At 39.3% G+C, this 17,019-nt stretch overlaps 2 protein-coding genes across 2 annotated transcripts in view; both read right to left on the reverse strand.

The window, feature by feature from the left end:
* The window catches only part of KIF28P, a 156,758-nt gene extending 141,952 nt beyond the window's left edge, over positions 1–14,806 (reverse strand). The window contains exon 1 of the mRNA XM_006897758.1: positions 14,738–14,806. Coding sequence (XP_006897820.1) covers positions 14,738–14,806 — 69 coding nt within the window. The remainder of the gene's footprint in view (positions 1–14,737) is intronic.
* Positions 14,807–16,039: 1,233 nt separating this feature from the next.
* AHCTF1 (AT hook containing transcription factor 1) overlaps positions 16,040–17,019 on the reverse strand; it is a 72,490-nt gene continuing 71,510 nt past the window's right edge. Inside the window, exon 35 of the mRNA XM_006897742.1 lies at positions 16,040–16,235. Within this exon, the coding sequence (XP_006897804.1) occupies positions 16,040–16,235 (196 nt within the window). The remainder of the gene's footprint in view (positions 16,236–17,019) is intronic.

The following is a 17,019-nucleotide window of genomic DNA, read 5'->3' on the forward strand; positions in this document are numbered from 1 at the left end:
TGATGCTGCCAATTGGTCCAGTGGTGAGAATCTTTGTCTTCTTGACATTGAGCCTCAATCCATATTGTAGGCTGCAGTCCTTGACCCTCTGCAGCAAGCACTTGTTGTTTATAGAATTGTTATAAATTGTACTCTGTTTTTCAGCATCTAACAAGAACATGGTCACCTTATCTAGGGGTAAAATAGAAAACTATAAAGGTCATCAGAGAATAGGAACAAATTTAAAAGCTGTAATCTATGTGTTTTCAGTAACTTGCTATGCATTTGAAAGCTGGACAAGGAATAGGAATGATAGAATTATTGACGGCTTTGAGCTGTGGTGTGGAGAAGAGCACTGAACATCATGTGGATGGCCAAGAGAACAGATATGTCTTGGAGAGGGTGCAGCTGAAAGTGCTCTTTGGAGGCAAGAGTGATGAGGCTTCACTTCATATACTCTGGGCATGTTGCTAGGAGGGGCTGTTCCTTGGAGAAGAACATGATTCTGGGAAGAGAGGAGGGTCGGCAAAGGAGAGGAAGACAGTCAACTAGGTGGGTTGACACTGTGACTGCTACAGTGGGTTCCTATGTGTCAGAAAGTGTGAGGATGGCGAAGATAGAACAGGATTCAGATCTTTTGTTCATAAGGTCTCTCTGAGTCGTGCTCTACTTGACAACAACATAACAACAATCTATGGCACAAATGGATTACTAAACATAGTTTAAATTGGCATTAAAAAATCTCAAAAATACAGCAGGTAGATTGTGGAAAAAACACTTGGCAGTGATATATCTGTTATATCTATATAAAATTTATAGGAAACTTCAGCATCTCAACAAGAAAAAGAGACAAGCACCAACCATAAAATGAGAAGACTCTTCACCAAAGAAGACATTCAGATGGCTAACAAACACATGAAGAAATGCTCAAATTCAGTAACTATTGTTGTTTTTGTTATGTGGCATCAAATCATCTGCAACTCATAGTTACCCTATGTACAACAGCCCTAAACCCTCTGCTCTATCCTGTGCCAATCTTATTGTAACTGACACATCTAACTCCCTTACCCCAGTCACTGAATCAATCCATTTCATTAAGGGTCTTCCTTTCTTGCACTGACCTTCCACCTTCCCAAGCATGACATCCCTCTTCAAGGATTAGTCTCTCCTTACAACATATCCAAAGTGTGTCAGGCAAAGTCTCAGAATCCTTGCCTCTAAGGAGTGGCCTGGTCTCATCTTCTCTAGAAGGAACCTGTTTGTTCTCCTAGAAGTCTAAAATATATTCAGTACTCTTCTCCAGCACCACAGCTCAAAGACATCAATTTTCCTTCTATCATCCCTAGTGTCATTGTCCAGATTTCTGATGTAAGTAATTGTGAAGACTATAGCCTGGATCAGGCGCACCTTAGTCTCCAGACTGACATTGTTGATCTTCAGGTCTTTGACAGCAGACTTTCCCAATGCAATTAATCTTTTAGTTTCCTGGCTGCTGGTACCAAAAGTGGAGCCAAGTAAACTAAAGCTCAATCTCAGTTTCTTCACCATCTATCATGATGCTGCCAGTCAGCCCAATGATGAGAATCTTTGCATTAAAGAAAGGAAAGAGTATACAGAAAGGTGGACACAGAAGAATTTAATGAAACAATGTATGAGCAAGAACCTGTGATCATAAATGAAGAAGTTCAAGCTGCTCTGAAAGTATAGGCAAAAACCAAACTCCATGGCTCCAAGAATTGATGCCATACCAATTGACATATTTCAACAAATAGGCACTGCTCATCAAGTTGTGCCAAGATATCTGGAGGACAACCACGTGGCCAAATGACTGGAAGAGATCTATATCTGTTCCTATTCCAAAGAAAGGTGACCCGACAGAGTGTGAAAATTATTGAGCAGTATCACTAATATCACATGCAAGCAAGATTCTGTTGAAAATGATCCAAAATGACTGGAACAGCACACCAATAAAGAACTGCCAGAAGTGTAGGCTGGATTTAGAAGATACCATGGTGCTAGGGATAGTATAGTTAATGTTAGATGTATCTTGGCTGATAGCAAGGAGTACCAGAGGAATGTCTACCTGTGTTTCATTGACAGTGCAAAAGCATTTGACTGTGTGGACGACAACAAACTGTGGCTAACTCTGAGAAGAATGAGAATCCCAGAACACCTGATTGTGCTTATGTGAAACCTATACTTGGACCAGGAGACAGTCGTCAGAACAGAGCAAGGAACCACTGCATGGTTCAAAATTTGGTACAGTGTCCACCAGGAATGTGTCCTATCTCCATACCTTTGCAATCTATATGCATAACAGATTATCTGAGAGGCTGGGTTTTATGATGAGAAATGTGGCATCAGGATTGGAGGAAGGCTTATCAACAACCTGCATTATGCAGATGACACAGTCTTGCTTGCTGAAACTGAGGAGGGCCTGAAACTCTTGCTGCAGGTGGCCAACGACTGCAGCCTTCGATAAGGATTGAAGCTGAAGTTCAACATCAAGAAAACAAAGATTCTCAAAAAAAAAAAAAAGAAAACAAAGATTCCCACCACTCGCTATTAGAGAGAAGCAAATCTAAATGACAATGAGATTTCTCACCCCAACAATAATAGCACAGATTAAGAGGACTGTCAATCACAAATGTTGGTAAGGTGTGGTGAGATTGGAAAACTCTCATACTTTTCTGGTTGGAGTGTAAAAATTGCAACCACTATGACATTTCCTCAATACACTGAAAATAGAAATGCCATTTGATCCAGCTATCCCATCACTGAAATAAAAGCTAAAGAAGTAAGAGTTGTGACACAGACAGATATATGCACATCCATGTTCACTGCAGCTTTACTTACAATAGCAAAGAGATGGAAATGACCCAGGTGCTTGTCAGGAAACAAATGGACGAACTACAAGACAAGTACACAAGTACTACACAGAATTGAAAAGCAATGAAAAATTAGTGAAACACTACACAACATGCATGAGTCTTGAGGACATTATGCTCAATGAAATAAATTACAAAAGGATAAATACTGTCTAAGACCACTGCTAAAAACTATAGCTAGGTTTCCACATGGAGAAAATCCATATGGAGAAAATCCATATGGAGACATGGTTGCCAGGGAGGGGAAATAAGAATATAACATTAATAAATGGACAATGAACACTTTATTGGAATAGGTGAAGGGAGGGGCAATGTAGAAAGGATATATAATCAGACATTTTGTGTATTGTCATGTTATGAAACAAAATAGTAATGAACCATAGGAAAAAAACCCCAAATTTTCCTTGTAAAATTTCATATAAATCACAATTTAAAAATGTAGAAAAAACCCAAAAATCTTCACCATTGGAGCAAGAGGCAACATCATGGTAGATAAAGCTTGAAGTTGCCAACATCTTAATTTTACTAGGATTCACAATCAATATCCATGATAACAGCAGTCAAGAGATAAACAGCAATATTGCATTGGGACAATTCTATTGTCAATGACCTGATATCATGGTTGTCATTTTAGAGTAAGGTGTACCTGAGCTAAGCCATGGTATTGTCTAGTGCCGAGAAAGAATACCATGAAGGAGATTGTGAGGATGGTGGAAGACAGGGCAAGATTCAGATTTGTTGTTTATGAGAAGCAGTCAACTCGACAGCTCCTAACTGTCATAGCATTTTAAAGGCCTATTATTTTAGATTGTATGTTTGGTCAATTTCGGACTTTAAGAATTGGTAAAAATTCTCTATTTCTTCCTCTTTGGCACTAGATGTAGGAACATATATTTGAATAACAGTCATGTTAATGGGTCTTCTTGTATGTGTATGGATATTATCCTAACACTCACAACATTGTACTTCAGGATTGAACTTGAAAGACTTTTTTACTATGAATGCAACACCATTTTCCTTCTGGTTTTCATTCTCTGCATAGTATAACATATGGAGTATCTGATTTAAAGTGGCCAAAGCTTGTCCATCTCATCTAATGCCAAGTATGTTCATATGTTCCATTTAATTTTTAAAAATTTCCAGTTTTTCAACATTCAAGCTATGCTATGGGTATTCCATGTTCTAATTATTAAACGATGTTTATTATTGCTTGTCCTCATTTCAACTGACTTCCAATCTGGGCTCTACCACTACACTATTATAAGTGTTCATAATTTTCAAAGGCCTGTTATTTAAGAACCAGATGGCCCATCCTGCTTCTTAGTCTGTCTTAATGTCAAGAAAACAAAGATTCTTAGCACTGGGCTGATAGGCAACATCATGATGGATGGAGATGAGATTTAAACTGCCAAGAGCTTCATCTTGCTTGAATCCACAATTAACATCCTTGGTACCAGCCTTCAGGAAGTAAGACAATGCACTGGGGAAATATGCAGTTAGGGACCTCTCCAAATTATTGAGGAGTAATGATGTCAGTTTGAGGACTAAGGTGTGTCTGATTCAGGTCATGGTCTTTCTGATTATTTGCTATGCATCAGAGAGCTGAACAGTGACTAAGCATGACAGAAGAAGAATAGATGCCTTTGAGTTGTGGTGCCAGAGAAGAGTCTTGAACATACCGTGGACTGCCAAGAAAACAAATAGGTCTGTCTTGGAGAGGGTGAAATCAAGTTTCTCTTTGGAGGCAGGGATTTTGATGCTTTGTCTCATATACTTTGGCTAAGTGGCCAGGAGGAACTGGTTCTTGGAGAAGGATATCATGCTGAGATGGGTTGATGGACAGTGAGGAAGAGGGAACCCCGGATGAGATGGATTGATACAGTGACTGGGGCAATGGGGGTAGATGTGTTGTAGTCAGTGAGACGGCTGAGGACAGGGCAGGCTTCAGAGCTGCTGTACATAGGGTTGCTATGAGTCACTGATGACTTGATGGCACAACGACAACAATAGTAAGACAAGAACATGGAAACAGTCCAGATGTCCAACCAGAAACTAATGGACTGGGAAGTTGTGGTACATTCATACAATACAATGTAGTATGCAGGCACAATGGTTTTTTAAATTACTACCTAACTTGGGAGGGACTGGAGAGCATTATGCTGAGTTAACTCACTCAGTCCCACAGGGACAAATACTGTATACAACCATTACTGTAGAATGAGTATGAGGATCCAAGATGGGGGGGGGTGGAAATAGAGGGGTGAAAATGGATAGGGGGTAGGGTGTTAATCGTAGGGTTGCACAATTCGATGGGTGAGTGGGGTGAAGTAAATAAGAAGGATCTTCTTGAAAAACAATGTATTCAAACTTTGTAAATAAAATCAGAATAAAATAAACACACGTACAAGACAATGTATAGAAATGATTGTATAAAACTGAATGTACAGGAATTAAATAATGTAAATGAATAATTGTATAAAAATGAATGATGGTATAAATAATATTTTTTTTAAAAAAAGAAATAGTAGCAAAAGTCAGAAAGTCACAAAATAAGGATGCCAAGTGGGTTCCTGCAGTGTTCCTAAAGATGTTTTTTATAAGCCATTGCTTTAGCCTCCTTTGCCTCTAGTTACCTTAACTACAGACAAATGGCTTTACAAATCATCAACAGCTGTGGGACTAGGGGAGAGAGATAGAGGGGGTGGGGGGGAGAGATAGTGAGTTCCCACTCTGGACAGCAAGACTTTAGGGAGATTGGAGCAAGACCCTGTGAGAGACCCTGGTGAGAGCAAGACCCTACTGATGGCAGTGGAGAAACTGTGGTAAAGGGTAACCAGAGGAGCCCTGAGAGAAATGCCACAGCTAAAGGTTTTATTTACTGGATAATTAAGGAAAAGCTGGTTTATAACTTCTCTGAGGCAAAACTTGCGGGATGATTGAGGAAACCAGAGGCTTCTTGAATTTGTGCTGTGGAACTGAAACTGGAGAATGGACTAATTAAGGAGTTGTGCTAAAACCTGGACTTATGAGACATTCTTTGCCTCCCCACTCTCCAACTTATTTCCCTAATAAACTCCTTTCTTGGTAGCACAACTGTAAGCCAATAATAAATGAACCTCTTGCTATGGGCTCTTTATCTGCTTTCTGCTCTGGGGCAGTGAGAAGTTGTGTTATGCTGACTCCTTCTGGCCTTTTCAGAGAGACATTCACAGCCCTGTATTCTTAGGTCCTGTTTTCTGCTTCTGACCTGCTTGATAGTATTCTCAAGGGGAAGTGGGAAACCATCTCCAAGTTTGTGGGAAATAGATCAGAAGGACAAAGTGTCATGTGGACTTCCCAACTTTGTATTTGTCTATGTGATGGTCTGAACAGTGTCCTTCTCACCTGTGGTGTCTGCCCTAACTCTAGTGGTTAGGGTCAGGGGAAACTGATGAGGAGGGTGAAGAATGGGAATGTGAGGAAGGACTGGACAAAGCACAACATTTTGAAAATGGAATTAACACTGAAGACATAATGATAGCGAAGAAAAAGGTCTAGGAACAATTATAATGCAAAAAGTAATCATGAGGAATATGAAACAGCTACTGGGAGCTCTTAGTGGTAAGGTGTTGTGCTGCTAATCCAAAGGCATATGGTTTGAATCCACCAGTTGCTCTGAGAGAGAAGGATGGACTATCTCCTCCCATGTGACTTCTTGTTAGTTTCCATCAAGTCCAATACGACTTCTAGTGACCATATGAACATGGAATCGGAATCCTGCCCTATCCTGTACCATCCCTGTTGGAGGATCAGCAGAGTTAGTTCTGACGCAATGGTATACAACAGCAGTAACAACATACTGATTATCAGACAAAAAATAATTTTTAAAAAGTTATTAAAAGGGACAGTTTATAAAAGGGTAAATTCATAACAATAAGCATATATGCCTCTAAAAATAGAGCATGAAAACACTTGACACAGAAACTGACAAATGAACATATAAACAGACAATCGGCAATAACTAGAGACTTCAAATTATGACTTTCAATAATGGGCAAAATAACTAGACAAATTCTTGAAAAAAAATAAAAGAGAATGCGTCCCAACTTAACTTTCAAACCAGTATTACCTTATCACAAACATCTAAAGAAGACAAGAAAATGACAGACCAGTACCTACTATGAATATGGAAACAAAAATCTACGCCAAATTACTAACAAACTAGAAAGAGGAACATACTTTAAAAAATTAAGCATCATGATTTATTGCAGTAATCAAAGACTGGTGCAATGTAACTTATCACCAGAATAAGAAAATCACCCTAACAGACACAGAATAGGAATTAGATAAAACACATTAAATATCCTTTCATGATGATTAAAACAAAGAAAATCATTCAAAAGATTATGTTTAGAAAATAAATTCTTTAACTTGATAAAGGGTACCTTACAAAAATCCTCATAGTTAACGCTTTACTTTATGGTGAAAAAATAGTTATCTTACCGTATCAGAAACAAAAGATGTCTTCTGCTAATAGTATTAAAAATTGTATTGGAGGTTGAAGCTTGGGTAACTTAGCATAGGAAAAAAAAATTATAAAGCCAAATAGAATCTTGGACATCTTGTTGTTGTTGTTATGTGCCGCTGAGTTGCTTGTGACTCTTAGCGACCCTATGTACAAAAGCCCTAAACCCTACTCTATCCTGTGTCAACCTCACTGTCTCTGACACACTCACTCCCACCACCTCAATCACAGAATCGATCAATCTCATTGAGGGTCTTCCTCTCCTCCAATCTCCCAAACATGATCCCTCTCCAAGGACCAGTCCCTCCTTGCAACATGCCCAAAGTATGCCATACAAAGCTTCAGAATCCTTGACTCCAAGGGAACAGCCCAGCTTCACCCTCTCCAGGACAAACCTGTTTGTTCTTCTACCAGTCCATGGTATATTCAACACTCTTCTCCAGTACCACAGCACAAAGGCATCAATTCTCTATCATCCCTATTCGCTGTCCAACTCTGATGCATAGCACGTAACTGTGAAGACTATAGCCCGGATCAGGTGTACCTTAATCTCCAGCCTGACGTTGTTGCTCTTCAGTACTCTGGAGAGGTCCCTGACACCTGACTTTCCCAATGCAATTCGTCTCTTGAATTCCTGGCTGCTGGTACCAATAATGCTGACTGTGGAGCCAAGCAAACGAAAAATCTCAGTCTCTTCACCACCCATACTGATTCTGCCAATTGGTCCAGTGGTGAGAATCTTTGTTTTCTTGATGTTGAGCTCCAATCCGTATTGTAGGCTACAGTCCTTGACCTTCTGCAGCAAGCGCTTCAGGTCTTCCTCAGTTTAAGCAAGCAGGGTTGTGTATCTGCATAATGCAGATTGTTGGTGACTCTTCCACCAATCCTGATTCCATATTCCTCCTAATAGAGCCCAGTGTCTTGGATGATCTGTTCTGCATACAGATTAAAAAGGTATGGTGACAGAATACATCCCTGGTGACCTCCTTTCTTCATTTTGAACCATGTAGTATCTCCTTGCTCTGTTTTGATGGTCCAAGTATAGGTTTTGCATTAGCACAATCAAATGTTCTGGGATTCCCATTCTTCTCAGAGTCAGCCATAGCTTGTTGTGATCCACACAGTCAAAAGCCTTTGCATAGTCAATGAAGCATAGATAAACATTCCTCTAGTACTCTGCTTTCTGCCAAGATCCATCTAACAATAGCTATAATAACCCTAGTACCACGACCTCTTCTAAATCCAACCTGCACATCTGGCAGTTCTCTGTTGACATATTGCTCCAATAGTTTTTGGGTACTTTTCAGCATAATCTTGCTTGCGTGTGATATTAATGATATTGTTTGATAATTTCCACACTCTATTGGGTCACCTTTCTTCGGAATGGGAACAAATATCGATATTTTCCAGTCAGTTGGCCAGCTGACTGTCCTCCAGATTTCTTGGCACAACCTAGAAAGCACATCCAGGGCAGCATCTATTTGTTGAAATATGTCAATTGGTATCACGTCAACTCCTGAACCATTGACATCTTGGACACAGAGAACCCTAATGACTGCACGTATGCTTGCATGTGCACACACATGTGCACACACACACATACACACACACACACACTCCACTATTAGAATAAACTCTAATAGTTTATAGAGTTTTACAACCCAAGGTTGTAGGATAATCAACATTAAAAATTGGTATGTATATAATTTAAAAAAAATTAGAAAAGAAAAAACCAACAAAACCACCCAATACATATTGGTGTGCAGTTGCAGGAAACAATCTAAGAATGATATTAAGAAACAATCCCATACAATACCACAAATAATAATTGGGAATAAATAAAACACAAAATTTATGCTCTGGATACTACAGGAACTAAGAGATAAAAATAATGGGGAAAACATTCACATCCATAGGTTCAAGACTTAACATCCAGATGGCTATGCTCTCCAGAGTGATCCAGATACTCAATTCAACCTCTGTCAAGATTCCGGCTGTCTTCTTGAGCAATCTTGAGCAAGAACAAAGTAGGATCCACACTTGCAGATAGATCATTTAGATCTACAGACATAGAGGTCAATGGAATAGTACTGAGCATACAGAAGTAAATATATTCTGTGTATTTATGGCCAATTCATTTTCAAAAAAGGTGCCAAGACCATTTTTTTGTTCAAAATGCAGTATAACTGGATAGCTACATGCAGAAGATTCATATCTGAAACCATGTACAATTAACTCAAAGAGCAGTGCAAGAGCAGAAGCTACTCAAACAGGATACAGAAGTATATCATCACAATTTTTAATTTGGCAAAGCCTTCCTAGATATGATACCCAGATAAAAAGCATGAAGAACAAAAGAAAAACAAGATGCCATCAAATCCTTAAAACATCAATTCTTCAAAGGAAATTAACAAGAAAACTTAAGAGACAATCTACAGAAAAAGGGGGAGTTTCAAATTACATTATCTGATATAAAATTTATCCAATATACACAAAAACCTCTTACAATTCAGTAATAAAAAGAAAAGTTTTAAGTGGACAAAGGCCCTGCACAGGAAGATATGCAAGTAAGACAAAATAGATTTTCAATTTTTTGACAAGTCATCAGCAAATCGAGTACCATTTCACACCTACTAGTCTGGACCTATTTAAAAGTTGGTTGGACCCTAAGTTTCCAGTTTGTAGGCTCCTGTGTGAAGCAGTTGGATTCTAGAAGGTAGGTTATTTTAATTGAAAATCAGGTGTAAACAATTGAGTGTAAGATGATTGGCCATTTGGATTTAGTTAACAATAAGCTGTGGGCTGGAAGTCTCTTACTTAAATCAATCAGGACCTGGTGTAAATTGTGTTTTGGAAAAACATGGTTCTAAGTGATAGAGCACTTATCTGTCAGTTTGCTGTACTGAGATAACTTGTGGTTGCTGTGATACTGAAAGCTGTGCCACTGGTGTGTCAAATGTCATAATGGTTACCCATGGTGGACAGGGTTTGGTAGAGCTCCCAGAGCAAGACAGACTAGGAAGCAGGATTGGCAACCATTTCTTAAATAACAGGTCTTTGAAAATCATATGATGACTAGAGGAAAGATGGCAAATTATAGAACAGGGTTCATATCTCTTGTTCATAGGGTCGCTATGAGTTGTACCCGACTTGACAGCACCTAACAACAAAACAGTCTGTCTCAGAGGTAAAAACAAGTGTCTCCTTGAAGGCTAGGATTTTGAAGCCCTGCCTTACATACTTTGGGCACATGGCTAGGAGGAACTGGTATTTGGAGATTGACATCATGCTTGGAAGGGTGGAGAGGAAGAGCCTGGATTTGACACAGTAACCAGAGCAATGGGGATAGGTGTGACAGAGTCAGAGAGACTGGCTCACGACAGGGCAGGCTTCAGAGCTGCTGTATAGAGTCGCTATGAATTGCAAGTGACTTGATTGCACATAACAACAGAATGGCTAGAATCAAAGGCAGATTTGCCAAACGTCAGTTAGTCCGCAATAAAATGGATATATTGGGAACTTTATAAGCTGTGGCAACTTAAAATGGCGCAGAAACGTTGGGAAAGTGTGGCAGCTCCTCAAACAATAAAGTACGGCATTGGCCATATGATCAACACCCATGGACACAGCAGTTAAACGTCATTACAGTATTAAGATGCCTAGCTCATCCCCCACTGCTCCCCCCGAGGCTTTAAGACACACTGGAGATTGTCCATCTTGCTCCCTGGAGCTGCCGGTGGATTCAAACTGCCAGAGGTGTCACCTTTAGCGGCACAACTCCGTACGGGTCTATGCCACAGGAGCTCATTAAGGACTACAAACATTACTGTGTTAAGTGACTTCTTAGGGCTGAAGAAGAGATGTGTGGCAAACAAGAGAGTGAAGGTAAACAGGTCTAGAAATGGTTTTTGACATCATAACAATGTTCTAAAATTGATAGTTTGATAGTGGTTATATGAATATGTAAGCTAACTTACTTGCATGGATGAACTGTTTAGTATGTGATTTATTATCTCTCAACAAAGCTGTGTATATAAAAAATAACTACAGCAGCTGGCATTTCTACTTCTGCTGGGCACGGAAATTGCTTACATGTTGTCAAGTTGGAACTTCTGACAGTGGGTTTTCAGAGGCTGTAAATCACATGGGAGAAGACTGCTCATCTTTCTCTCATGGATTTTTCCAGTTGTGGATCTGAACCCTGTGCCTTTGGATTGACAGCACAACTCCTTACCACTAAAGATCCCTGTCAGGCACTACGCTCAAATGAATTACACTTATTATTTAATCCTCACAATTGTTATGTGTCATCAAGTCACTTATGACTCAGTCACCCTATGTACAATAGCCCTATACTCTATCCTGTACCAACCTTATTGTCTCCGACACCAATTACCCCAGTTACTGAATCAATCCAACTCATTGAGGGTCTTCCTCTCTTGTCTCTCCACCCTTGCAAGCCCCTTGAAACATTAAATATGTCAAAGCTTCAGAATCCTTTCCTCCGAGAAGCAGCTCAGTTTCACCCTTTCCAGGTGGATGAACCTGTTTGTTCTAGCAGTGTATGGTATATTCAACACTCTTCTCCAGCATCACAGCTCAAAGGCATTAATTCTATCATCCTTGTCCAGCTTTGTGAGTACTTGCAAAGACCATAATTTTATAGGTAATGGAATTGAGACTACTTGTAACTATTCATGTTTTAAACTCAAGAGCTTTAAAGGTCCTCTTTACAACAAGGCCCTTCCTACAAAGCTGGTTACCTGACTCCACAATGGAGTCAGAGTAATGGACAGTGGTATGGTTAAGGAATCAGGCAAGAGTCCCAGCTCACTTGTGAACAGTGAAATTTTGTTTTTAAGCAACAGTCAAGTTTTGAGCAGGGAATGTTAACATTTGAGGGCAGTTAGAATATGTGAGAGGCTCTGCAATTGTATAGGAGTGATTCATGACCGTTGTTCTCAAATTTTCTTCAAATCATCCTTTACTTTTCCTTGGGTATTTTAATGTGCTTTTAGGTGCCATAGTCTACGACTCACAGCAATCCTATGAACAAGGGATCTTAATCCTGCCACAAGGTTTCACTATCAGCGGGGAAGACTCCTCACTCCCCCAGTATTACAATACTCACTTTCAGTACGATCATGAGTTAGGCTGTATCATGATTGTACTTCCTTCCCCTCTCCCTCCAAATAATTCGGTTCACTAACAAGAGTATTTGAGTATTTCTTAGATCAGTTGCTAGTTTAAATGACTTGAGTAGATGGTCATTCAGGTTTAAACAGGGCCAAAGCTATTTAATTTTATAGCTATGTGGCTGCTGAATGACTTTTTTTTATAATAGAGGTGTCCAGGAAATGGGAAGAATCAATCTTAAGTGAAAATATGACTACTGGTGGGCGAGAGGAAAAACCGCAAGGTTCCCAAGTGGGAGAGACCTAGGATAAAGCTCATCCAATTTCATTGTATTCAGAATCAGTCTCGGTCAAATATTTTTGTGTTGCTCTGTCTATAATGTTCTGATCCCAATCTTCTTTCCTTTACAGTCAGACAGAAAATGATTCCACCTCTAGGAAGCCTTCCCATTCTCTCCAAACACAATTAGGTGTAAGTAACCTTCCTCTGCAGAATCATGAAAGCCTTCAGCTGCTAACAGGCCAGTGGTTGGAATCCACCAATATCCCGTAAGTGTGAGGTGAGGGAGTCTACACCGGTAAAGATTTGACAGCCTGATGGGGTTGTTAAGTTTTAAGTGACTCGATGAGATAGGGATGATACATATGGCAATAAATGACTTCTCACATTCAACGGCAAGCTGATGGAAAATGAGGAATTTTCCAGAACAGATTATCCAAGAGGCTGGGCACTATGAGGAGAAGTGTGGCGTCAGGATTGGTGGAAGATCTATTAACAATCTGCGTTATGCAGATGACACAACCCTGCTTGCAGAAACTGAGGAGGACCTGAAATGCTTGTTGCAGAGGGTCAGGGACTGCAGCCTTCAATATGGATTGAGGCTTAATGTCAAGAAGACAACGATTCTCACCACTGGACCAATTGGCAGCATCAGGATGGATGGTGAAGAGACTGAGATTGTTAACGACTTTAGCCTGCTTGGCTCCATGGCCAACACTCTTGGCACCAGTAGCCAGGAAATAAAAAAAAAAAACCAAAAAAAACCCAACGTATCGCGATGGGAAAGTCTGCTGTCAGGGACCTCTCCAGGATTCTGAAGAGCAATGGTGTCACTCTGGAGACTAAGGTGCGCCTGATACAGGCCATGGTCTTCGCAATCACTTGTTATGCATCAGAGAGTTGGACAATGACTAGGGAGGACAGAAGGAGAATTGATGCCTTTGGCTATGGTGCTGGAGAAGAGTATTGAATGTACCCTGGACTGCCAAGAAAACAAACTGATTCATCCTAGAGAGGGTTAAACCAGGCTGCTCCTTGGAGGCAAGGATTCTGAGGCTTTGTCTGACATACTTCAGACATTTTGTAAGGAGGGACAGGTCCTTGGAGAGGGACATCATGCTTGGGAGGGTGGAGGGACGGCACAGAAGGGGAAGACCCTCTATGAGGTGGACTGATTCAGTGACTGGGGTAATCGGGATGGGTGTGTCAGAGGCAGTGAGAATGGCAGGGTTGAGGGCTGTTGTACATAGGGTTGCTATGAGTTGCGAGCAACTCGACGGCATATAACAACCAACAACAACAACTCTTGATATTTAGTATGGTATATGATCCACAGCAGAGTGTTGAAGAGCACGTCAAATGAGTTAATAGCTTAGAAAAGAGGTCTGGGAAGGAGTAAAATCCATGGTTTATTGAAGATATTTCACTCACACACACACACACACACCCCACTCCTCCTCTCCCCCCCCAAAAAAGAAGGCATTTTAATGAGCAGTGGTTTTTGTAAAAACAATAACAAAAAAAAAAAAAAACCACCCCAAACAAAAAAACCACAAAAAACAAAAACCCCATAACAAAACAAATCGTTAAGTATAGCTAATGTATTTTAAAATATAGGATTCAAAATCAGCATTTTGCTCACTTAGGAGTTTGATTAGAGAAGTAGCAAATGTATTAAAAACAGGTACCACAACTCCTATAACTTACTGAATTACAGTGGTTTAGGAAAGTATTAATTTGACAATACATTTTTCTCAGTTGTTTTTATTGTGCTACTTGTGCAAAGGAATGAATAAAGTATTTACTGAATTATGTTTAGATCTTTAAATTATGCATTTAACAAGTTCATTTAAATAAGTTTAATAGTCCATAAATGACAAGCAGCTTAAATACGAGTTTAAGAATTATTATTAAAAACGTAGTAAAAGCAAATGTAACATTTACCACTAACCTGACTAAAAGGCCGCACTCGCACTGCTACTTTCACATGGTCAATACTTGGCAAAGGCATTTTCATCATTATCCGCACTGTTATTTGGTAGAAAAATAATGTCTAAAGCAAACTGCTTATGCTTCAAGCTACACATGAAAAGCTTAACCAACAGTCTGTTTCTAGACAATAAATTTTTAATGGTCCATTCATGACACACTATCAATTACTTGCTGTGAATTATTTTACACCACTTACTTATTAATGAATTTCATAGCCCACATCAAGTATCACCACTTAATCACAGTCATACAAACAGGGTGGGTGTACATCTCCTTCCCTGTGTACACTGATTCATACCCTTTCTCTACCCTCAATAGTCTTGTGCCTGAGGTTCCGTAAGAATTTCAGTTTTAAAACCTGAATATTAAAAGATTTCTATGAGTCAGTAGCAAGTTCCTTCACAGAAAAAAACATATTGCAAAATCTGTTCAAATTTCTCATTGTTCCAGTCTTCAGGCACATACAAGGTGCACTGAATAACCACAAAAGAGACTGATCTTTCACTTCCTGTCTTTCTCAAACCCTTTTATGAAACTGTTAGGTGAGCAGTGAACCGGTCAATCTAACCTGGATAATTAAGTCTCTGCAGAATTAGGAGACTTTAAAGATAAACAGCCTTTGAGCTTGTTGAATAAGTAATGCCAACATTACAGTTAACCAATGTTTTACTTGAGGTAGATTACACAAAACTTGTTAAGCTACAAAAAGGCAGCAAAAAGTTCATGCCCATAATTAAATTTCAACAGAGTAAAAGCCAGAAAGAAAAAATTACACTTGTTGATTAGAAATCTGAATCACAGAAGCAAAGTGCATAAATTGTAAAATATCAACTTTTTTTAAAACCAAAAAAACAATAGTTAAATCATCCTTATTTTAAGATGGGCTTAATATTTTTAACTGTAGAGCAAGAGAATGGGATAAATGCCTCTTCCCATATAAAATCATTAGAACAGAAATTTCCTGCAAAAACCTACAGACACAAACTACTGTAAAGTATACACTTTATTTAACATTCCAATATTAAGCCATATTTACATATTATATAAAGGTATGAAGTCTTAATATAAAATAGAAAAACTGTGATTAAAAGAATCACACTCCACATGGAGCTACTCTGTACTTACTGAGGATCTTTTGTTTACAAAAATTTACAGTTTATATAAATTATTTACTTCCAAATTGGGTGATTTTTAATAATCCACACAATTTTGATGGCCTTACAAACTGGTGTGTATTAAAAACCTAAAAAAAAAAAAAAAATTACAGCATCTTTCTGCGTAAGATTTGCTTTGGAAAGGGAGATGGTTTCTTTCGAGTCCTCCCAAGGACTCTCCCTACTCCTTCAGTGGTCCTTCTCCGTTCTCTCTTGACTCCTTCAACTGGGCTTGCCAAGGGAGAAATGAGCTTAATTTCTACTGGAGGAGTCGTCCAAGGACTTCCTTCTTCTTCAACTTGTCTATTAAAAAAAAAAAAAAAAGGAAAAAAAAAAGATATAATTCAAATAAAAATGAAGATATTATAAAATCTAAGTGCAACTCAGGTGGTGCATGGGTAGGGAGTTTCACCATGAACCTAATGGTGGCGTGGCTGTCTGGTGATTCGAGTCCACTAGCTGGGCATTCTCCTCCCTTGAGATTTACTGTTTCTGTAGGCTGGAAGGTCAGCTATGAGTTGGTTCTAACTTGAATGCAGTGAGCTTTTCCAAGTCTCAACACATTGAAAGAAATTTTAAGACACACATCTTGTTCACTGCCTTCATTTCTTATGAGAGAGAACAGTTTCAAGAGTGACATTAATTTGAGGCAGAGTGAGAATGAAACCAAGGTTTCATTGAGGAGATCTTTTCTTTTTGATTTATTCAGATGTTTAAAAACAACTGTGGAATTTTTACTTACTAAATACTTGCCCAAGCCAGTCAGTGAGAGGTACAAATAGACAATTCTGACTTCTGAGCCCCGCAGAGGGGCTTCAGACATTGGGCTGTGCACTTGGGGAAGCTCACAGTGAGCGCGCCTGTGCTGTGCAGTGCTACCCTGCTTTCATGCACTCAATAGGACTTGGGAGTAACTGCAGTTGCTAACAAGAACACTAAAAAATACTTCCAGGGTATTAAAACAGTCACTGCGATTTTAATTTGAGTCTTACAAGATATGAAATGTATGAAAAGGAAAATTCTGACAACTAGCACATTTCCAATTACTAAGTCAGTTATAAACAGTTTTGTATTCCTCCTCATGCAG

The sequence above is a fragment of the Elephantulus edwardii genome, unplaced genomic scaffold, assembly GCF_000299155.1.
Source record: "Elephantulus edwardii isolate Elephantulus edwardi_28Jun2011 unplaced genomic scaffold, EleEdw1.0 scaffold00214, whole genome shotgun sequence".
NCBI classification, from domain to species: Eukaryota; Metazoa; Chordata; class Mammalia; order Macroscelidea; family Macroscelididae; genus Elephantulus; species Elephantulus edwardii.